Below are 23,168 nucleotides of genomic sequence, written 5' to 3' on the forward strand. Positions count from 1 at the left end.
TCCTGCAAGACCCCACAGCACCCCACAGCCTGGGTGTGACGTGTTAATTAACAAAATTTGGTGTTGGGTATGAAAACAGGCACCCTTGCCAGGGTGCAGGAGCTCACATTTGAACACCCTGGTACCATCAGCCAATGCTCAGATATACCCAGCACAACCCAAGCACAGCTGCTCCTCCTTTATCTCTGCACTCGTGGAGGTTTTGGCATCAATCAGAATTACGAGGGCCAAATTTTCCTCCCAGATACATTGACATACATTTGGACTTGCTCCAGATTTCTGCAGCTGTATCAAAGTGGAATCTGGCCCAGACGCCCAAGCTACAAAATTTAGAACAGAACCCAGAAATGTAAAACTCTGTAGAAAAGCAGATGTGCCGAGATCTGGGGCATTTGCTCAGGCAGATCACTGCTATGAGGGTTTAGCACAGAAGATTAACCCTTAAAAGCAGCATGCTGCTAGACAATGTCCCAGTGCTGGGTCAACACACAAACAAATGGATCCCGGGTGAGGAAACCATTGCTTTTCTCTGCAATTAACAGAAAAATTACACTTTGGAGATCCTGAGATCCAGGGGGATGTGCTGAAGCCGGAATAGAGTTAAGTGCTTTGACTAGCAAAGACTACTTGAATGCTGCATTTTAATTCCCAGAAAATCAGCAGTGGAAGAAACAATCATGTATCTGACCCCTTTTTTTTTTTTTTTTTTGCCACAAACCCATGACTGAAGGCACTCTGAGACAGCTTTTTGTTCATGGTTGAAAGTGCTTTTTTACAAAGTAAGTCATGAACAAGCTACAGCCCCTGTAACAGGGTCCTGTCTCTGGATCAGAAAGCATGGCTGGCACCAAACCCTCCTGCCTGCAGGGAACCCTGGTCTGGGGCTTCCCCCTCTCACCCACCTTCTCCTTCATCTTCTCAATCTTCTTGACAGAGCTCCTCCGCTGAGGTCGGTCCTCGTGCCGCAGCAGGTTCACACTGATGTCCCCAGACTTGTTGAACTGCTTCTCCTCCTGCTTCTCTGCCTCCTTCAGCTTGCTCTCAGCACTGATGCTTTCTGCATGGTACATGTGGTAGGTCTTCATCACCTGAGGAAACAGGAATTTGTGAGTCATCTGCCCCACGTTACATGAGAAGGTGCGAGCCATGGGCAGGCTGGAGAGGTCTCAGCTGTGCTGGGACTGTTTGAGGCCACTGTGACATTAAGGAACAACAAGGTGGGAAGGAAAAGCCCATAAAATTAACCCCACCTATAGCCCTGTTTTGAAATGGCACAGAGCTGGTGTAAGAGCAGTTATCCCAAGCGGGTCCCTGCTGCAGGCACAGGCTGAGATGTGTCTCTGGCACTCATCTGTGTTCAATGAGTACTGGGTATTTTCCCACAGGGAAATGAGAAAGAACTTCTAGTGCCTCCCAGCTGGGACAAGGGTCTCTGTGATAAGTGACTGTAAGGAAGCCAAAGTCAACCTGAAGTCACTTTTCACCCAACCCGTCTGCTCCTACGCGTGAACTTGCTAAGCCAGACCCTCAACACAAACCCTGCTCTGCCATCCTGACAACAGAACCCATCTGGAAGGTGGAGGAGCTGCAACGTCCAAGAAGAAATGGTGCTTGTCTCCTGTCACCACTCAGTTCTCCTCTTGCTGTCACCAGCAAGCAAGGTCAGAGCCAAGGTAGACTGCAGCAACACTGAGTCCTTTAAGCTCAAGATCACCATCAGTGACTCTGGATAGAGGATGCTGATCTGCTGCCAGGAAAACTCCTGCAGTCAAAACTTCTACCACAGCCTTTCCTTGCAGATAGAAAAGCCCCAAGGGCACACTGTGATCATTTTAATGGAGCTGGCAAGAGCAACACATCTGCTCTTCTCTCTTTATGCCTTTAGTCACGTTGTCCCCTTCTATCACCTCCCTTCAGGCCCTGGATGTGTTATTTGGCATTGCCTTGACAGGACTCGAGGTGCCTGACCTCTGGCTGAAGATGAGTCTCACAGGAGGTGCCTCCAGGCCCCCATTAAAGAGGAGGGGGAACCCACAAAAGAAGGGAAACTCTGGACAAGCCTTAGTGAAGAAAATAGAGTTTTCCTTGGCAGTGGCTGTCAGCAGGAACCAGGAGTGTTTAGCTTGGAGGAGGTCAGGCTCCAGCATATCATCTCTCCTCTTGCCAAGCACAACGTCAGCTGTAAGCAGGCTTCAAGTGCTGCAGCAGAGCCTGCACAAATGTGCCCTCACTGGCACTTACAGTTCTAGGCAACTGCAAGGAATACTAGGCAAAGGCTTGTGCCTTGTTCCTGAGCTGCTTCACTACAAAATCCTCAAGTTATAATAGATTTGAGCCACATATCTCAAACTGCGGTTTCTGCGGTGAACATCACGAGGTGCACACATAGACAATATATGGATTTTTTTTCCAAAGAGGAAAGAATAGAGGGCTTTGCTGAGCCCTTCTCATCTTCTACATCTCCATCTTTTCATTAAAAACTCTGAGGAAAGTGAGAAGTCCTGCACTTCAGCAGTCAGGCAGGAATGGGAGGTTTCCCAGCAAACAGAGAGGTGCTAAGGCTGCTGCAGTGTGGGGACAACACTGCTGTCCCTGCTCCCCTGGGCTCCAGTGGCTCTGGTGGTGGCAAGGGGAATGTCAGGAGCAAGGCAGGACACCACTGCACAGAGCCCCACAGCACAGGTCCATGACCAGTACCTTTGCCCAGGCTCCTACTGACTTGCTAATGACCAGAGAAGTTTTCCCTAACAAAGGCTCTTTTTTCCTCCTCTGTAATCTATCCCTGCTTGAACCCAAAAAGGTAACACAGGAACCAGGTATAAAACGTCTCTAAAAGTCTCTTTAACAAAGTGCAAAGGACCCGATTCCATTAAAATATCTTCCCCATCCATGTTGCTGAAGCAGATGCCTGGAACAGCTCACTGTGCTGACCCTGGTCCTCACCAGTAGCCATGCAGCACAGCCTGCACTTGCAGATTCAGGGGACATTGCTGTCTGGTGTAATATCTGCCTTCACTTTGAATGGGAAGTAGCTGCACTGCAGCAATCAGCCCTTTGATCTGCAATTCCCTCGTGCCTCAGGGTGCTGGCAATGGAGTCACATTGCCCCTTACACTCTTGTGTCATGAAGAAAAACTGACACAGCTGCGTCCCTGGAATCTTTTCTGCAAATACATTAATTGGCTGCCACGAAGGGAGAAAAAGATGTTCCAATGTTCATTAGCTATTTAACAACACAAGTTGTGTTTTCCAGTATTAATAACAGGTTCTGGATAAAGGCCATTGCCAGCACAATGGCCATAAATGGCACTGTTTGCTGTCTTCAGCTAGAAGTACTTTGCATTTCTAAACTGTTCATCATTAAGGCTCTGATCCACCTCTCCTGATGGAAAGGCAGCATTTCCTCCAGACAATTCACCTCCTACTACACAAGGAATGATGACTATCATTGTTTTTAACCCAGGTAATGTATCTGTAGATATTATTTTTAATTAACACAATTCATTTCACACTTACTAATCTGCTTTCGTCACCCTGTGACAAGGAATCTCCTAGTACTTTGATGGGTTTCAGGGCACTAAACACAGAACCTCCATCCTTCAGGGACCCAACTTGGTACCTGTCTGCTGGAGACTGTATGCAGGAATCAAAAGAATGAAGCTGGTTCTAATTCACAGCTGAATTATTTCTGTGCAGAATATTTCGCAAGCAACTCCTACTTCAGAACGAAAGTCATCCACTTCCTTTTTCATTAAAATCAGCATGGGTTTTGGGTTTCTTTCTTTCCACATAGAGTCCACAGAGTGACTTGCATCAGAACAGCAACAAGGCTGAATTAAAATCAATTTAGTTATTTTGGCTGAAGTTTGAGACAGTGAATGCCTGAGAAGCCTGTAAAAAATTATATAGTTTTCACACAGTGCACAGAATGCCCCTCTGAAAGGTTTAAGAAGCAGCCTAGGCAGGGCACAGAGGCACTGCAGGTACAAGGCTTGGCCATGGTCAAGATAAACAGTCATTCCTTGCACTGACAGCAGCCAGCTGAGGTTCTAGCAGAACTCCTGATCCTGTGCCTGAGCCTGTCAGCAGCCACAGTTATGGAACGTGCTGCTCCTGGTACCCAAGATGCCAACATCAGGGCAGCACTGAAGAGGTCCCAAACCACCACCCCCCGGCTGGATTGACCTGCAAGCCATGGATGCAACTGTGCCTGTTTTACCTTATGTCTCAAGGAAAGAAAACCCCAGATTGAAGGGGGGCTGGTTTGAACTGCACAGTGTTAAGATGATGGTGGCTGCCAGCAGGGCCTGCTTTGCCTTCATGCTTCATCATTGTTTCTGAAATTATCTGTCTCTTCCCTGCTCCTTCCCAGATGAAGACACAGTGGGTTTGTTATCTTAGCAGCAAGGTCAGCTCAAAGAAAACACCAAGCTCTTCCAGCCCTTCCAGTCTCTTTTACCACTCAAACACATTCTGCTCCATGTGTGGGAGCACATCAGTGAACAGGGGGAAATCTCAGCTCCAGCACAGCAGAGTGTTGCCACAGACTCAGCAGGAGAAAAATTCCTCTCTGTGCTCTTCCCTGTCCAACTGCACACACTTCAGACCTCTGCACACTCCTGATCCTCAAACTGACCCAATCCTGTCCCTCAGGTGATGCTCCTGTCCCGTGTCTGGGTTCTGAGCACGCTGGCCCATGGGTATTAAGGTCAGCCCAACCCTTGCTGGTTTTCCCTTGCTTTGTACCTGTCATGCTGCTGTTGTAATTATTCTTAATTAGCCACCATCACTAACACAGCTTGGGACATCCAACCATCAGCAGCACACTCCCAAATCTCACACAGGGTTTTTAATCCAACCTGGCTGTCCACCCACACTGCAGGTCTGACAAGAATTGCACCCTTCAGCAACCAATGCAGAAACAAACCCGGTAAGAGAAGATTTATGGCAGAAATTTCAAATAGTATCATTCATGCTCTGCTGCTTAGGCCTATTTTTCAAAAGGGGAGACTAAAGCAATTCCCTAGGATTAAGCCTACTGCAGCGTTATTTATGTACCAGTAACAGATACAACCAGAGAAAGCAAATACATTGTCTCAATTTGCCAACACAAGACAGACTTCATATTGCTTTGCTGCTCCAAAACCACAAATAAAATAAATAAAAAAACACAAAATAAAACAAACACTTGTTAACAGGGCAAGAGACAGAAGTGAGACAGACTTTTACTGCCTTTCTACAAAAACCTGCTTGAAGAACCATGTCCTGAGCAGCGGGGTACAATTTCACCTGGAGGCACAGACAGTGCTGCAGCCAAAGTGCTCCTTGGAGCAGGGAGATGAAGCTGAGCTAACACAAGATAAAAGTTTTATGCATTCCTCAGCAGAAGGTCATGTTCAGCCATCATCCACAGGCCACGAGACTCACAGGAGCAGGTCAAGTTTCAGCCACATATTAGCACTGCCAGCTCCAAGCACAACTTCAGAGCCATTAGCGCCTGGCAGGGATCACCACCCACGTGAAAAACTGAAGGGGGCCTGAATGCAACACGGTGTAGAAGAGCTGGGCAGGTGAGAATGTTATGGACACCAGGGATCACACTGGATCACACCCAAAGCACCTCCACTGATGCTGAAGTGGAACAACCAGACGGTCCGACCGGCCGCCTGATGGGGCAGCAGGAGCCCTGCACGGGGGCACCGCTGGGAAATCCTCCTCTGCTGCTGTCAGAACCAGTGAAGGGTGAAAGGCTCCTAACAAGCACAAGAGGAACTGGCTGTGCTGCAGGATGGCAGGAGGGAGAGAGCCTCCTGGAGTCACTGGAACGTTGAAGAGGAGTTTTGTTTAACAAATGACATTGGTGATGTCCCCACGCTGTGCAGGCTGGGCACGGGCTACTCACCGTGTAAAGCTCATTGGTGACTTTCAGGAGTTCTTCATGCATCTGTAAGCCAATCTCCTTACTCTGGAAGAAAAGAATAAGAAGAGCTGAGACTCTGTTATGCTCTCGACATGGCTTTCTGAAAGGCAAACACATTTGGGAGGGAAAACTATTCCTTCCAAAACCTCCATGCACAGCCATCTCAGTCCAGTGCTGCCAGGGGACTGGTTTGGGACACCAGGACAGCAGCAGAAGGAACAGAGCCTGGGGACACTGCTGAGCTGGTAGGAGATGGAAGCAATGAGTTGCTCTTCCCTTAAACCAAGTGACCACCCTGATCCTGCCAAAGTCAGAACAGGCTGGTTCCCAGCCCTGTGCCCAGGTGGACCCTGTCACCTACCAGCAAAAGCTTTCACACCCATCCCACAGGGAACAAAGCCCCAGTACTCTCTCTCTGGCCTGCAGAGTTTCTCTTTTCTACTTTCAGCTGCCAGTGGAGTGGGTGGACCTTGGCAGCACAAATGGCTTCTGGCAATGCCCATCTCAGATACCTCCTGCCCCCTCGACTTCCCTGCCAAACACAAGATTTGCCATTCTTTGCTCTGCAGCAGCATTAACAAAACCGTGTACATTTTAATTCTAGGTATTATTTGAAAAAAACAAAGCAGCCTCACAGCATGAGAGATGCCCCAGGGGCCTTATTTACACCACTTCAGAACTCCTGCCTAATATCCTTCCTGCCCCAGGAGCTGAAAAGACATCAATGACAGGGCTGCCAACCCACAGCTGGGCTCTGTTTTTTCCACTTCTAAACATTAAAACCAAAATACAGATGGCCTCCTATTACAATCTGCCTGCAATGGTGAAGTTTAAAAGTAAACTGGCATTTTGATTTCATTTTCTACAAATCCCTAACAAAATAAAATGCACAGTTCTAAACATGAACACATCCATCACAGCAAATCCTCGTGCTGTTTCAGAACTGCTGCATTCTTGTTTGAGGCTGATGTTTGCCCATGGATCACCCAGCCTGGGTTTCAGAAACCATGACAAGGATACAATCTATGTATCCTGCAAACACCCAGGGAATCTGGAAGTACAAACAGCATTGCTTTGCCCTTCCACTGGCAGTATTTGTCTGCAGCCCACAGTCAACTCCAACCGCGTGGATCTGACCCATAACGTCCTCCCCCATTTTGGAGACTTCTTTTGGGTTAAGACTGGCAGGGTGCATGGAAGCTGGGCCTGCTCCATAGCCAAAGGAGTGTTTTATAGCTTGGCTTTGTCTATTTCTTAACAAAATCTGCATTCCTGGATATGGGGAAGTAGCTGATGCATTCTCCACACAGAGCTGCCTGTGTTTCAGTGCTACGTTAGTTCCCCTGCATTGCTTAAATTAAACAATAAACAACTGTGGGTAGACAAATCTCTTACATTTGCATTCTCCAATCATACAGTACCACCTGTCAATCTATCAGGATTTGATAGATTAATCAGAGATACCTGCTGCTATATTTGCAATTCCAATCAAGGTTGGCATTTCTGAACGCCAAGGGTCAGGGCTCAGAGCTTTAGGCTCACCCTGACCATGACCTGCACTCCCTTGGTTTGTCTTCAGTAGCTCATTTTCACTCTTCTGACCAAGTAAACCAAATTCTCAATCTCTCAAAAAAGGGCATCATATTGTGAAACAGCTACACCACAGTTATACAATAAAGGGTCCAATTTCACAACTGCAACCGCCAAAGCTCAGGAAGCTCAGGAGAACGCTCCCCATGAGCACGCTCGTGGCATCTTCCTCCCGACGCCCCTGCCTGCTGCAACCCCATTAGCAGTTTGTCTTTTCACTTCTCTGGCCAGGCAGGATGAAGCAGACCCATGGCCCATATCCTGCAGCATTGCACAGCAGAGGCCACAACTTGGGGAGCTGCTGAACATCCCAGCTTGGCTCCAGATCAAGCCCACTTCTGCTCAGAAATCCAGCAGCTGGATGCTCCTGCAGATGTGAGATGTGCATGCACTGCTTTCCTGCATGCCTTGTAATTACACCCCACAGCTCTCTGTAGAACTTTCTTGGCTAGGAAACATCCATTACAGCTCAAAAATGTGCTTAAACTAAGTATAGACACCCCTTTTCTTCCCCGCTAAAAAAATAACAAAACAAACCAAACAACAATAAGAAAAAAAAAAAAAAAGGAAGACATTTCTTTCAGATTTCCCCAAATAACTCCACGCATTTTTGTGCACACAGTCAGGGAAAACAACATCAAGAAGCCCACAACACAGAGAGGTCTCCCAATTAAAGTTAACTGGACAACCTACATACTTAAGAAGCTTAACCTCAGATGATGAAAAGCTAGAATTGAATGCCAAAGCACTCCAGTAATTAGTTTATCTGTGAATTAACATCAGGGTATTTGGAAGAGTCCCATTTCCAGAAGCTCAGCTGATGCACACTGCTCCCATTCTTATGTGCATGAGATGCCAAGAAGATGCCAGTTAGCAGAAGGTGCTAAGTACCCCCAGCCATCTGGAAACCTCCTCTGCTGGAAACCCCAGTCCCCCTCCCCGCAAATGCTGGCACTCACTAACTGGGCTCAAAAATCCCACTGTGACTTGCTAATAAGCAACAGAGCCACCAGCAGCGTGCATCCCTCCCAGACACATCTACAATGTGAGTTCTTTAACTTGGGGTCTGCAGGGGCTCAGAGGCACAGGCAGCCCCTCCAGCACCCCTGGAGGGTGAGCCACAGCCCCAGGCACAGGAGCTGGGCATGTGGTGGTAAGAGAAACAGCCCAAAGTCAGCTGCAGCTCCTGCCTCTGCCCTGGGCTTCCTGTGTGGCCAAGGGGAAGTCCACAAAGCCATAATTTTCAAACCTAATTTTAGGCTCCTAAATAGAGCAACACCAAATGTTTCAGTCGCCAGCAGAGCATCGCTCCCGTGAGTCACCCCGAGACGGGAGGGACACCACAGGTGGGTAACTACATTTAAAGACCCAGGTGCTTACAGACACTACACACCAAACACCCTGCCTCCTGCTACTGGAGAACAAAGTGGCCTCCAGCATCACCAAAATCTCCTGGCATCCCAAAGGGCAGTGTCCAACCTGCTTCCAGAGGCAGGTGGGTGGGAAGCTGAAGGACTCACATCTTCTCCACATCTGCTGCCTCCCCTTTTATAACAGAGAAACTGCATGTGTGTGTTATGGGAGACAATGTCTAAATGTCATCCCAGTTCCTGATACCATCCACAAAGCCCAAACTCCAGTTCAGCCACTTGCTTTATGCCTTCTGTTCCTCCTAAAATACAGGGTTGCTGGCTGGGATAGCAAGGGCTTCAGCTTAGCAGGTTTGTTACTGCAATCCAAGTCAGGTGAAGAAGCAACATGGGCTGCTGGCAAGGAAGAATGCCTATTTTAAAGACAAAGAAGAGAACTCCCCTTCCAGATAGACAGCACTTCTTCATTAAATCTCCATCCAGGGCACCACAGTATGTGGCATAATTAAATTCACTGCCATGGAACATAATTAAATCTCACACTGGGGAACAACACAGCACAGTTATTTCGGACATAGCAATGCTCTGCCTCAAACATATAATTTCCTGTGTTCCATACTGGGAAGAAGCAGCAAACGTAGTTCTGCCAAGGCAGGAGGTAAAAGGGGAGACAAGACCTGCCTGGCCGAGGGGTCAGCAGCACATCCCCCAGCCTGGGTTTGCCTCTGCCAGGAGGACATGCTCTGCTCAGAGATTCCTTGGTGATGGGGCCTTACTCCCTCCACAGATCAGGTCAGATCTCTGCAGTGACATATCTGAGCTTCTCCATTTATTGCCTGCCTATTAGCAACACTAACACTTGCCTTGATAATCTCCTCCTGTGCCAGGAACGTGACTGACACTGGAAGCTCCAGGGAAATCTGCCCAGTTGAGTTTTCTTCCTCTGCTTTCCTTCTCCTCAGCAGGGCTGCCGTCTGCTCGAGCAGGCAGGGGGGTGGCTGCTCCTTTGCATGGGCAAAGCTGCAGGCCAGGGATGCCCAAGCAGAGGATACCAGTTCCCCACACTGCCCTGTCCCTGACCTGCCTGCAGGTCCCCCTGCAGCACCCCAACTCCAGAACCTCTGTGACACCCCTAAATACCAGCACAGCTCCTCGGTGCTCACTGATGGGACATCACTCCTCACCCACGAGAGCAGCACTCCATCTCCAGGTCCTGCATTTCCCAGGAAAGCTGCTGCTGGGGAAGAGAAGACAACACCCCTCAGAGCCCCCCCAGAGCCAGCCCTGGGCAGCCACACTGCAAAGGCAGAGCTGGAGAGTCAAACCCGATTTCCACTCCTGGTTTCCTGCAGCTCTGCATCCCACCCCAAACCACACACCTTTCAAGCCCTGTGGGACACTGGGGAGACTGGGAGGAGGAGCTGCAGGCTGAGCCACCACCAAAATGAAGCCACCCAGAGCTGATCTGAACCACGTTCAGCCCTGGGCTCTTTCAAAGCAGCTCAGCTCAGAAGCCTCCTCTGCCTTGGTCTGCCCCTCCCAGGGCCTGGAGATGTGTTCCTGATGGAAAACAACTGTGGGACCCAGCACACTGCCCTGAACAGGAGGAGAGGAACAGCAAAGGTTTCCACAGCCTCCCCCAGCCCCAGCCTGGGTCTGCAATGTCACACCAGAGCCACCCGTGGGTGCTCCACAGCACCAGAATAGATGAGGACTGCTGACTTACTGAAAGAAAAACACTTCCAACACTTCTTGTGCCCTTATTTGAACGTTGTCTGAATTTATTCTATGGTTCAAAATGAGATCCACCATTCACAGATGTAGAATATTCTTCTCAATATTCAATCTCAATATTCATCTCAAAACCAGGTCCAGAGTAAAATGCAAATAGAAAAGAGATTTTGATACCAACTTAGAACCCAACTAACCAAAACACTTCAAATTTGTTCAGCTTCTGGAGGCCAGAAGGGTAGGAAAGTGGATGATGTCCTGTATCAGATCCACAAACACAAACCTGACCTTGCAGTTTAATTTCTAGGTCAGCTCTATAAACTAGAGGAAACTGGCCATAAAAACTCACAGGCAGGCCAGGTTACACATCTGGCTTTGAAATGCATGGTATGAGGCAAGAAACATGTAACATTACCCATAATATTGCAAATGTAATATGTAGAACCAACGATGTTGAAAAGTCTTTCCTTTTTCCCTCCTCCTCCTGCCCAGTGCCTGCTGACTGCTGGTGGTTTTCACTGGCAAGCACGGCAAGGTCCTCACCCCTGCTCACTTCCTACACACTGCCTCTGACTTCTCATCCTCTTACCACATTACTCACTCCCTCATTTTCAACTGGAGTCCTGGTCCACCTGAATGCAAGATTCCTGCAGGTCTTTGATGCTAATTTTTAATTTGGTTATCATCAATAATTCTGTATTATCGGCAGACTCTGTCATCTTACTATTCATCCTTTTCTTCAAATAATTTATTAGGAACTGAAATTCTCCTTCCCTTTGTTCTCTGTCTTTCAACCAGTCATTAATTCAGGAAACAACCACTCCTTATTCTTCAGCAGCTTATTTTCTTTAAGAAAATCAGCAAGGAACCTTTTCCAAAGCCTGCAAAGACACGGAAGGTACTGTGCCAGCTTATCCACATGATCACTGCCTCCCAGGAATATCTCCACTAGCTTTAACAAGCATGACTCTTCCCTTCAGAGAGCCATGCTGACTCCTCTCTTGTACCTGCCTATGTGCCTGTCATTGTGCTCTTTACTAAGTTTTACCCAACAGGGCTGGTTTTAAAGTTAGGATGCTGATCAACAGATCAGCTCTCCAGGAGTCTTTGAAAACACATTAATAATGTTTTCCACCATTCATTTCTCTGGCACTGACAGTGTAAGCATCAGGTCACACCACACTGCTAGTCACTTGGTTTATAGCTCACTTTCTTTTAAATTCTTGGATAAATATCACCTGGAAAGACTTGTAAGTGATAGTCACTTGTAGAGATTTGCTTTGCAACATCTAATGATGATTCAGCTGGATAAGGTTCCTCAAGCTTGCTAACACCATCACTCCCCCAGCAAAATTTCTAGTCTAAGCTTTTGCATAACACAGACCAAGCTCAAGCATCCACTCGGCCTTCAGCTGTAACCTCCCAGCCTTTTGCTCCCCACCCCTTCCACAGCATGTGGAAGGTTTCCTCCTTGTGATGCTGGTGAAGTTTTTGTTTGCTTTAATTCTTTAGCAAATTGTCCCTGAGAATTTTATGTGCCCTAAGTTAGCATGGTTTGACATTTGAACTGTCCAGAGCTCAAAGTCCTGTTAACTTTCTCTGATTTAAGTGCTGGGTTTTTTGTACCTCTTTAGACTTCTGGAGGGGCAGAGTTTTGTAGAAGTCTACATAAAGCTTCTTTTTCAGACTAAAAGGCAAGGATGGATGCTCACTCAATCACTGCTTTGGTTACCTTTTTGAAGAGCCTGATGACATCCTCACTGATCTGTGACAGCCGGACAATGACATTGTTCATGAAGATGTCATTCAGGGTGGCATGATCTCTGCTCTCCCGACGGGTCTGGGTCAGAACCAGATACCAGCAGTTCACAGGGGAAAGCAGGTGCTGATCTTTCCTAGGGAATTGTAAAAAAAAAAAAAAAAAAAAAAAAAAATTCAAGCAAACAAGTTGAAAAGGCACATAATTTTCAAAAAAGCACAGGTCTGGGTGCTGGCCCATAGCTGCTGCTTGGACCAGGACCAGCAGGGAGACCCAGCACGTGTGTGTCTGAGCTCTGATGGGACAGGAGAAGACACATCCCTTCAGTGCTCTGCAAGACAGATAGTTTTCTTTCTTTTTTTCCACTTTGCACTATTACTATGGCTGTCACATCCATCACCTCCATTTCAGGAAAAGCCTATTTGCCATGCAATCAGCTGTGCTGCATTCAGTCCTCTAAACAGTGCTGGAGAAAATGTTTTGCATCCAACATTAACACAAAGTGTCTGTGCACAACATGAGTGCATTCATGTGAGATGAATATTTATGATGGGCTGAATCCAGCTCGGGCTGCAGCCAGCACAGAGCTCCCCATGAGCAGCAGCAGGCATTGGGGGTGACCTGAGCAGTCCCCAGCAGCACCCACACAGCAGGCTGAGGGGACAAGGGGCATCCCGAGATGGTCAGAAAAAGTCCCTTTTCAGGAAAATTACAGAAAACATTTCACATTTGATTAAAGGTTAATTAATTTTGACAGGTTCCATCTCAGCACAAGAGAAGCCTGCATTGCTCTCCAGGTGCTGAAGGCAAATTGATCACAAGTGAACGAAAAGTTCCAGAAATGACACAACTGCAGCAAAACATTTCCTATTGCCCACCTGAGACACTGGGAGCCACACCAGGGCACCAGGGCTGGTGCAGCTCCCTGAACCCAGAGAGGAGAAGGCACAGTGACCCTAGAAAATCTCTTTGTGCTCACAGGGACAAAACAGCCCCAGAGGAAAACATGGATGAGTGTCACCAGCACCAGCAATTACCATGCAGCAGGGCTGGCACAGCCTGCTGCACATGGCTACACAGGGACAAAGGCAGAGCTGGAGAAACCATATTTCTTTAGTGTCAAAAGCCTCATCAGAATAACAACATTCATGAGCAAACTGGGGAAGCAGTGCAGATGAATCTAATAAAGGGCAGGTAACAAAGCAGTCTGGAACAAAAACACATGAGGGGACACACACACAGAGTGAGCCCCTGTGGGCTCCTGAACAAGAGCACCTTCCCAAGCCTGTACTGACCCATTGCTTCTCCTGGACAGTTATTCCCTACACCTGACCCAGTGCAGCCAGCCCAGCACCACTCCACTGACAGCAACAGTCAGCTACAAAAAGGACAGACAGGATTCAAGTCGCAAGTCATTTTCAGCAGACTTTTGCATAAGACAACAGTAAAGCCTTGCTCACTAGAGAGACTGAGTAAACAGATTAAATGGGATTTAGTAATATGGAATAAATAGGATTTAGTAATGTAGCAGCAGCAATCTCTGCTCTTGCAGCTGAAATAGGAAAAAAAAAATAATCTCAAGGGGTTAGAGAAAGAAAAAGACTGTTAAGAGCCAAGGGCTAGCAAGGCTGACTGCCTCAGCCAGGCAAACCCCTCAGTTTTCTGGGAAAGGAGATGAACAGAAGCTGTCATCTTTGGCCACTGAATTGAATGCCACAAGTTTCATTTTGAGCAAAGGGCATAATCCCATCTGAAAGACTGTTTCACAGACACTGCTGTCAGAAGAAGAGCCAGAGACAAATGCAGTGGCCACAGGAGGCAGAGGTGGGGAACTGGAGCTGGCATGCTGCAGGCAGTGCTGCTGGCCCTGGGCACAAACCCTGCTGGCCATGGACTGGCCTCATACCCACACCACAATCACAGTCATATCCAGACTGAAACTCTGCCTCAAGTTTGTTTCTTGGGTTCTTTTTTTCTCAGATCTTTATTCTAGGCAAGCTTGAGCGTGTGGTTAAACTGAAAAGAGGCTGCTTTGGAAACCTGCACATATTCACACATTCAGGGATGTTACAATTTTGATCATCAGTTTGAGTCTCACACAACTCCAGCATCCAGCTCACACTCAAAGCTTTGTTTCACAATATTTCCTGTATGGATGTGTGTAGCTGCAACTCTGTACGGGTGTGTACACAGAAAACATAGACTTCATTTCAAATACTGCAATAAATAAGATTTCCAGACACTGCGTCCAAGTCTGAGCCTATGAGCAGGTCTGTGTGCAATGTGCAGCACTCTGACATGCAAGGCTGGGACTACATACAGAGCTAGGGCTTATAAAGTGGGCCTATAATTATTTCCACAACCAAATCAGTGCCTGAATTCAAGCCTCTTAAAAAAAAAAAAAAAAAAAAAAAGGCCTGATTTTTTCCTAGTCCCTGATTCATGTTTTTACTGTACTGCTCAAAGTAGTCCATAGTAGATCTAATTTGTGCAGCACAGTAATGCTGTGGTGAAAGTCTTAGAAACAGCCATTCCAGCTGCCTTGTGATCCCTGCACAGGGAGGAGGCAGCCAGAGTCACCACTGATGCTGTTTGCTCCCCGTGCAGCTGCAAACACCTGGTGTTCCAGGCAGCCTCGGGCCCATCGTTTTGCCCCATTCTGCCCCTGGGAATTGCTTACTTGAACTGGTGCTCCCTGGAGCTGCGGATCTTGGAGGAGAAGCGCTCAGCCAGTTTCTCCAGGCTCCGGGAGTATTCCAGCTCAATCTCTGCCTTCCTGCGGAAGAACTCCTGCAGGTCCTGCAGCAGCTGCAGGCGCGACTCCGACTGCTGCTCCAGACATTTGAACTGCTCCACCAGCTGAGTTCGGATTTCTGGATGCACACAAGGGAGGAGAGGGAGAAAACACAAGGTCAGCAGCGAGCCCTGGCCAGCAGGGTTGTCTGTCCTTGTCTCAGAGCAAAGCACACGGGTACTGCCAGAGCAGGCTCCCTCGCAAGCCTCAGGTTTAACACAGGGGTTGCTAAAGCCAACAAAATCCTATTCCAGGAGGGAGATGAAAAATTTCATTCACCAGTTTCATATTAAAACCTTGCTCTGTGTCAAAATAAACAGCTGTGGCTGTACACAGAGAGCAGCCCTCGGAACTCTCAATTGCCTTTTCAAAACTAAAAAAAGAGTATTTCCCCAGCACCGCGTGAAATTCTGAGTTCTTTGCATATAAACTGACACATTATTTCTCCATACATGATCATTTGAACACCTACAGAGGAGGTGACAGTGACCTGCAGGAAGCTGGCACAGCACACACCCTCCCTCACACCCACATCCCCCAGCACTGCTGGGTTAACTGGCAAACCAGACCTGGCTCTGGCTCAATGACTTAAAAGTCTCTCAGGTCCTCTCAAAACACCGTAGGCTTCCAGAAGGTCAGACCCAGTCATTCTCCATACTCAGTGCTGGATTGATAAACTATAAAGTGATGCTCATGCAAAGCACTGACTGAAACCAGAAAGATTCATGGATAATTTCAAGATCTTCAAATCTGTGAGGATCCCACGTGGAGAAGGTTAAAACTGACATTATAAGAATCCGATATTTTTCAACATTTCTTCATAAAGCAATTATTGTGCAAGCCCCAGCCACTCACAGCCTGACAGGTGAACTTGGAGAGCTGCAGAACAAGGACACCTGCAGCAATCTCATTAGTGGGTAATTTAACCATGGCAGTAATGGGGCTGCAGGCTGTGTGAAGGTCACCTAAAAGACAAAAGCTCCTTGGAAATAACAAATGCTGAAAACTCTAAAGCTAATCAGTTGCCTTATGTGGGATGTTCCACAGGCACTGCTTTTACAGCACTTTGTGTTCTTGATGCTTTATGAGCAGGTAGCACGAGTGTTGACAAAAATGCATCTGAGGTTCATATGCAGTCCTGGAGAGGGACTCATCCCACTGCACCTGGCCACCAGCAGAGCCATTTTCCATTCCTGAAGTCTGCCTGGGCACCTGTGTAACTGCCCCTGCAGTACCCAAAGCACTCTGCTTGCTGACCTACATCCATCCCATCTGCAGGCACAAGGACACTGCACATGGTGGCCAGAAGGGCCCAGGCCCTGGGCAGAGGACATGCAGCAGGGATGCAGAGCAGGGATGCAGAGCAGGGATGCAGAGCAGGGATGCAGAGCAGGGATGCAGAGCAGGGATGCAGAGCAGGGATGCTGCCTCCACACAGCACTGCTACATGGCCCTGGCTCCCCTGATGCACACAAACATCAGCCCTCACTCATAGATGAGCTGCTGCACACCCAGAAATGACAGACAATCCAGGCACATATGCAATGCCAGAAATACCATTTGAAAAAAATAAAATATGACTGCTAAAAAAGCAGAGAAGGAATTAAATTCTCATTGCAACTGAGGTCTCAAAATAACTGGTGTTGGAGTGTAGAGGGTGGCAAAGAGCAACCACCTCCTGAAAGCTCACTGCTCCATCTCTACAGCATACAAAGGTACCAGTTTCATAACAAAACACTTTTGAAGACATAACATTCCCCTGCTGAGAAGAGCTTCCTTCCCATGCAAGGTCAGTGGAAATTTTGCTACATCCCATATGGATTTTACATTCCCACTCCTGCTGGTGCCAACACAGGGCTGGCGTTACAGCTCTCTGCTTTCCTGAGCAGAGATACTTGGAAAAAACAAAGCAAGAACAAATAAAAGCCACATTTTCATCTCTAGTTCTCTTTTGATAGAGGATTACAAGTCAAGGTGGTCTCCAGAACAGATCTTAACAACTGTGACAAGGCAAAGAAAGCCCACAAGCCACCACCCTGAAGCCTCCCAGCTAGGAGCAGCCACACAAACAAAGGGAGATGGCCAACGACCCCAGGAGCTGTTGCTGCATGTTAAGTGGAAAAGGTTTGCAGCAGAAAACAAAATGAAGCACTGCTGGTGTCATTAATGCAAAGGCAGAAGCAATAACAGAGAAAATGACACTGGTCAGCTCCAGAGGTCTCTGTGAGTCAGCCACAGGGCCCCACACTGTCACTCCCCTGCTTCCAGAGTCACTGTGCTGCTGCTCTGGACAGGCTCCCTCCTTTCAATCACAGTGAGCTTGCTCTTGAGGAGCCTTTTCAGATAACCATGACAAAACACCAGCAGGCAGAGAAGCCTTTTTCTGCCCTTCACAGCTGCTGCCCAGGGAGCAGGCAGGAGCCCAGGAGAACATCCATCTCCTGCAGTGCAGGGGAGTTCACACAGCACAGCATCTCCAAAGGGACCAGGGCAAGAGAGGTTTGCTTTGACCACTAGAGAGAAGCTGAAGATGACAACTCAGGCCCAAGTTTGGACTGCAAATGTTTGTATTTTCATTCCTCTTCCCCAAAGCTCTGGAATGAGCTGTTGCAATCTAAGGAAAAGCCCTCTGGTCAGCCTGACCTCTGCAGCTTCACACTTGTGCACAAGGGTTACTGAGCAGCTGCAGCAACAGAACTGCTTCTCCTCACAGCTGAAGACACCTGTACAGGGGACAGTGCTGTACAGGGGCAGGCTGGTAACTCCTGGAGCTCACATAACGTTGGCAGGTCCTTAGTTACACTGAATAAAACTGATCTGTCAAACTAAAACGAAATGGGATGCCTCTGAGAACACCATTAACAAGTTATACTGAGAAAGCTGAAGGTTTCTCAAAGAAATGACCCAAACGGGGCTCACACCCTTCTTTGGTTCAACCAGTACACATTTTTTCAATATTCCACGTTGAGAGCTTCCCTTGCTGCATTAAAAATAAGCTCCTTGCTATGAAGAGCAACCCTTAAGATGAATACTCAGCAGCTCTGGCTCTGCCCAACACCATCAGGATGGGAACACAAATGCCACAGGTCTGCACCAGAACAGCCACCTCACAACCTGTGCTTCTGAGCTTCCAATTTGTAGGAACTTTTAGCAGAAATCAATAAACAAAACCCTACCAAATTGCCTTAGGAAGAGGTGAAAACATCTCCCAAAAAGCAGAAAGCAAAACACTAAACAAAATTGTGTAGCTGGTCACATTTTCATGGAAGTTTGTCTAAAACACTGACATGATTTTATTCAAATGTATGAAATTACAGTGTCAAAGGAGAAGAACAGGGTGAGCCCTTCTGCAAACAAGGGTGCTAAGCAGCTCCTCAAGTCCCCGTGAGCTCAGCTGCACAGCTGGATTTCAGATTTGCTGCTTTTTCCCTTCCAGTTTGTTTGGTTCTGTTCCTAAGAAGGGAGTGACAAGTATGAGCAGTCCTGTTATTTAATATGGAGAATCAGAAGCAGAAAACTCAAGAAACACAATTTCCTCAGCTTCTCTGAAGCACAGTGGCAGGGATATCAGAGAAAACAAAATTCCTTGGCAAACTAAGGACAGCAGCAACGCTCAGAATGAGCTGCAGGGCTGCTAATCCACCCGGGAGAGGGAACATCTGTAATCGGAGGATTTTGGGATTTGGCTTTTGTAAATATTTGCAAACCAATTAGGTGATATCCCAGGTGATGCCTGCTCGTTACTCTCAGGCTGCACGTGTGGCACATGAGATGTCACCAGTGAGCAGCAGTGTCCTCAGGAGGTGTCCTCAGCCCCCTCTGAGCAGGACCAGCAGAGCAGCACCCCGGGCTGACAGCACAGCCCGTGTCCTCAGGACCTGCTCACACAGGGTACCACGATGAGCTGGGGCTCAGGGACATTTCTGTGGAACTTCTGAAAACATGGGCCTGCAGAGATCCTGCAATGTGCCTGATCACCACCACAGCCAGACAAGCTCTTGGGCCCTGAGGGAGTTCTGCATTTGGGCTGGAAATGATACTGGTGTGCCAGTGACAGAGGGATGTGAAGGCACCTCCCCAAACCTTCAGAAAAGTGTTGTTTGGGCTGATGTTGACATCTTGGCCAGCAGACCAGGATAAGTCTCATTTTTTCCTCTCTTAGGCTGTTCACTTCATCCACTCTCCAGCGAGGACAATGCTGGCAGCCATGCACAGAGCTGGAGAGTGACTGCACACAACCAAATAGCATACCTCTGACAACAGGGATGATGCAGTGCTTTACAAAGAACAAAATTATTTGGGACAAACCGTGGCCAATTTGAGTACTCACATTAGAAGTAACATGCTTACGTGGAGAGGTCAAGATGAAGACCTCAGCTCATTATCAACGTGCCACTACTTCAACCAGTCCCACCCTCAGCTTACTGAGGATACTTTCCATCTGGTCTCATTTTTAAAATGTAACAATTAAAGTCTAGATGAATGCAACTTTTATCAGTGGTATTCCTTATTATCATTATTACTCACTTATTCTTTGTGTCCTCATACAGTTCACATCCTCTCCTGGGCATGAGAATCCCTGAATCTCAGGAATTTACAAATACCATGTTGAAATCCCAGCCCCAGCTGAGACAGTGGCAAAACTCCCACCAGCTTCAGTGGAGCTAGGATTTCATCCTTTGGCAGTACACAGAATAAGTGAAACAATCCTGTTCTCCAGCAGTTATTTTGCAAGTTTCCCTCTCTTCCAGTAACCCCTGGCTCCAATACTTCTTCCCTCAAATGCTGATAAAGGCCAAGCTCCTTAACTGGTGTTGACTACAGTGGAAACCAACACCAGCAGTACAGTGCTGGTTAGGGATGTCCTGCTACTCCAGACATTTCTTTCTTCAGGAACAGTATCTTTAAAAAAAAAAAAAAAAAAAAAAAAAAAGTTTGGACCCCCCAGCTGGGGTTTCTGGAACAGCTCTGGAGATGCTGAGCTGTCTGTCCAACAGAACATCGTGGTGGGCTGACCTTCCAACCAGGCAGCCTAGGACAGACATTCCTCTGACATATGTTCCACCCCACTGATTTGTGACAAGTGAGAAAATATGCTTGGCAACAAAAGCTGTTGTTTGCCTCACAACTGGGATTAGACCCAATAGTTTATTGCAAATATAGCATGGCAAGTTGGACTGGGAGGGGAATCCAATTCTTCTACAAATATGGAATACATTGAGAAGCCCATTTGACTCCCAGTTTATGTCCCTCTTTGGATTATTCACGTGCTGTCTTCAGTAAAAGGTCAGCCCTCTTCACCACAGAATCACCTCTCATCTGTTCCAAGTGCTTTGTCATCCTGTTTTTCAGTAGTTTCATGTCCAGCCTGGATTCCATAGGGAAGTGTCCAGTGGGCCATGACACCAGCATGGTGCTCTTCACCCACCCATCTCACATGGTCCAACAGCAGCAAAGGGCATCAAGGGATGTGCTGCCACAGGAGCATCCCCCTCACCACGGGTGAACCCAAGTCCCAGCAGTGACACTGCTCAGCTACAACAGCCAAGGAGCCCCAAGGACCACAGACTGGGGCATCCTGAGGAGAGTTGCCAGCTGTGCTTCCTCCTTCCTGCCATGCAGATCCCCTGAACATCAGCCCCAGGGTCTCTTGGGGTAGGGAACGTCTGTGAAGGAACAAACAGCCCAAAGCAGGCAAACAAGCCTCCTCCTTCCCTTACATGTCATTAGTAATAACTCTGTCTAGGAAAAGACAAGAGATTTGGCTCTTAGTAGAATGAAGAATGAGACAAGGCTTTTATCTGAAACTAGAATGAATTTAAAGAGAAAAAAACCACAATTCTTTCTGAAAACAACTCATGTGGAACTGGCTTTTTTCATAAGGTTTTTTCATGCCTGTCTTTAATCCCCAGCCTGCTGGAAAGCACCAGGAGCCAGCCCCAAGCCAAAGGCACCTCCACCAAACAGCTCCAGCTTGTACCCACACCGAGCCCTTCCACCCTGAGTCCCCAGGCTGCCAGGTAACCTCTGACTGTGTGACTGCTGGAAAAGGAAGTGAAAGCATGAGACACCAGAGCTTGATCTGAGCAATTTATTCCCTCCTGGGAAACCCCCACCCCGCAGGGAGCCCGAGACAGCAGGGGTGTCCCCGGACAGGAAGATGGGGTTTGGAGCCCTGGGAGCAGCTCCGGGCAGCACAGGATAGGAAAATGACACCACTGTTTTTCCACACCTTCCATTCTTTTTAAATAGAGCATGGACAAGTCACCCTACAACACCCAGCACTCTTTTCTCAGGAAACCACAGCAACAAGTGCAACAGGTTAGGCCAGATTTAAGAAAACACTGGGAATTAATTATTTTTTCCCACTGATACTCAAAATGCAAGTGAAAAAGTCATAACGTTGCAAAAAGAAACCAAGTAATGTTTTCCTTCTACACCTCAAGAACGCAAATTAGGAAGGCATCCTTCATAAGCAAAGCAGATGTGGCAGTAGAACAAACCAGATCAGAAATAGGTTATGACCTTGTGATACTCTTTGGTTAGAGCTAACACAGTTGTTTCTATTTTACTGTTCACCAGCACTTCAGAGAGGGGAATTCCATCTCACTATAAACGACACACCACACTTCATCTGCCTTTCTAGGTCATGAAATAGCTTCCTAGACAACAAAGGAGCCTACTCCCACTACATAATTTGAGACAAAATGCAACTGCTGCGACTGCTGAGGCTCCCACCCTCAGGGACTGTACGTGCACAGGGTTTGTTTCACCCAGGCACCTGCAGCACCTGTAATCAAAATCATCACTGGCTTTTACATGTCAGTGGTGCAGTGAACAAAAGTGAAAAAACCCACAGCCCGGATGCAATGAAAACTCTTCTCTGACCTATACAGTGAATATTTCATGGCATCAAACTTTTCCCCACAAGCCTTCTCAGATCAAGTTAGTCCTGGTTTAAGTAGATACCACACTTCTGAGAGCACCAGATTTGTTGTATGACTTATCCCACGTCCACGTCCACGTCCACTTCCTATGGTCAAAAAGTTTTGTGACATGAGCTCGTGGGAACATCTCCAACATCTCCATCAGCCTCTCCTCCCCATCACAGACAGCACTACCAGCAGCAGCAGCAAGATGGATGCTTCTCTTCAGCCCTGCCTAGAACACACTGCAGATCTCAGCTCACATGTACCTGGGGAGATCCTCCTTGCTCAAGCCACCAAGCACCTTTTATGCACCTCCTTTTATGAAGAGAGCAATGAGGACTAGGGACTAGACTCTCAGTGCCTGGGAACAAAGATCAAAGCTGAGATGGCAACAACAAAGTCTTGAAATAAATAAAAATAAGCTGGGCAAGCACTGGAGAGCAAACGAGCCAAGGCTCTCCTGCCAAGAGCCACGGAGGCAGCAGAGCCTGCAGGTTGGCTCCATGTGCTCCCCTTCCCTCTGCTCCGCTCCTGAGCTGCTTCAGCTGCTGAGGTGCTGGTGTTTCTCATAAGCTTTTGCAATCCAAAACTACAGAAGACACGGGCAGAGAATTTCCCTTCCAAGCTGCCTTGGGATGCAGATCTGGCCCATGAAGAGCACAGCCCAGCAGTGGGGAGCAGTGGTTTGGGTGAAGCAAAGCCCCCAGCTTTCTCCCATTTGCAGGCAGCATTGCCAAGCCCAGCCAGCTCTGACCTGCTAGGACAGGAAAGGGAAAAAAAGAAAAAACCAAACCAAAACATTATTTATTCTTAACTCCCCTCAAAACCAAAGCTTTCCACATATAGACTGACAACAAACATAATGGTGTGTTGCAATTATCTTCAGTTTAAAAACAGAAACAGAACTGGAAGCCACACAGATAGAGGTGCCAGATGGAAAGCAGGAGCCTGTCCAGCAGAGCCAGTGGGCAGGACAGGGCACAAGGGACATCCCTGCCATTGGGCACAGCATCCCTGTGCTTTGGGAACACCAACAGCAGCAGAGCAGCAGCCGCCTCCCCGGGGCTCTCAGCAT

At 47.7% G+C, this 23,168-nt stretch overlaps 1 protein-coding gene across 5 annotated transcripts in view; it reads right to left on the reverse strand.

Moving 5' to 3' along the window:
• Nucleotides 1-23,168, reverse strand: part of SRGAP3 (SLIT-ROBO Rho GTPase activating protein 3) — an 82,349-nt gene that overhangs the window by 27,667 nt on the left and 31,514 nt on the right. For all 5 annotated transcript variants that reach the window (XR_011728289.1, XM_071756390.1, XM_071756389.1 and 2 more), the window contains exons 2-5: nucleotides 15,051-15,243; nucleotides 12,344-12,506; nucleotides 5,903-5,965; nucleotides 903-1,088 (exon numbers count right to left, since the gene is read on the reverse strand). Coding sequence is in view for 4 of the 5 variants with exons in the window: in XM_071756390.1 (XP_071612491.1) it covers nucleotides 903-1,088; nucleotides 5,903-5,965; nucleotides 12,344-12,506; nucleotides 15,051-15,243 (605 nt within the window). In the remaining variant the exon portion in view is untranslated. The remainder of the gene's footprint in view (nucleotides 1-902; nucleotides 1,089-5,902; nucleotides 5,966-12,343; nucleotides 12,507-15,050; nucleotides 15,244-23,168) is intronic.

The sequence above is a fragment of the Heliangelus exortis genome, chromosome 12, assembly GCF_036169615.1.
Source record: "Heliangelus exortis chromosome 12, bHelExo1.hap1, whole genome shotgun sequence".
NCBI lineage: Eukaryota > Metazoa > Chordata > Aves > Apodiformes > Trochilidae > Heliangelus > Heliangelus exortis.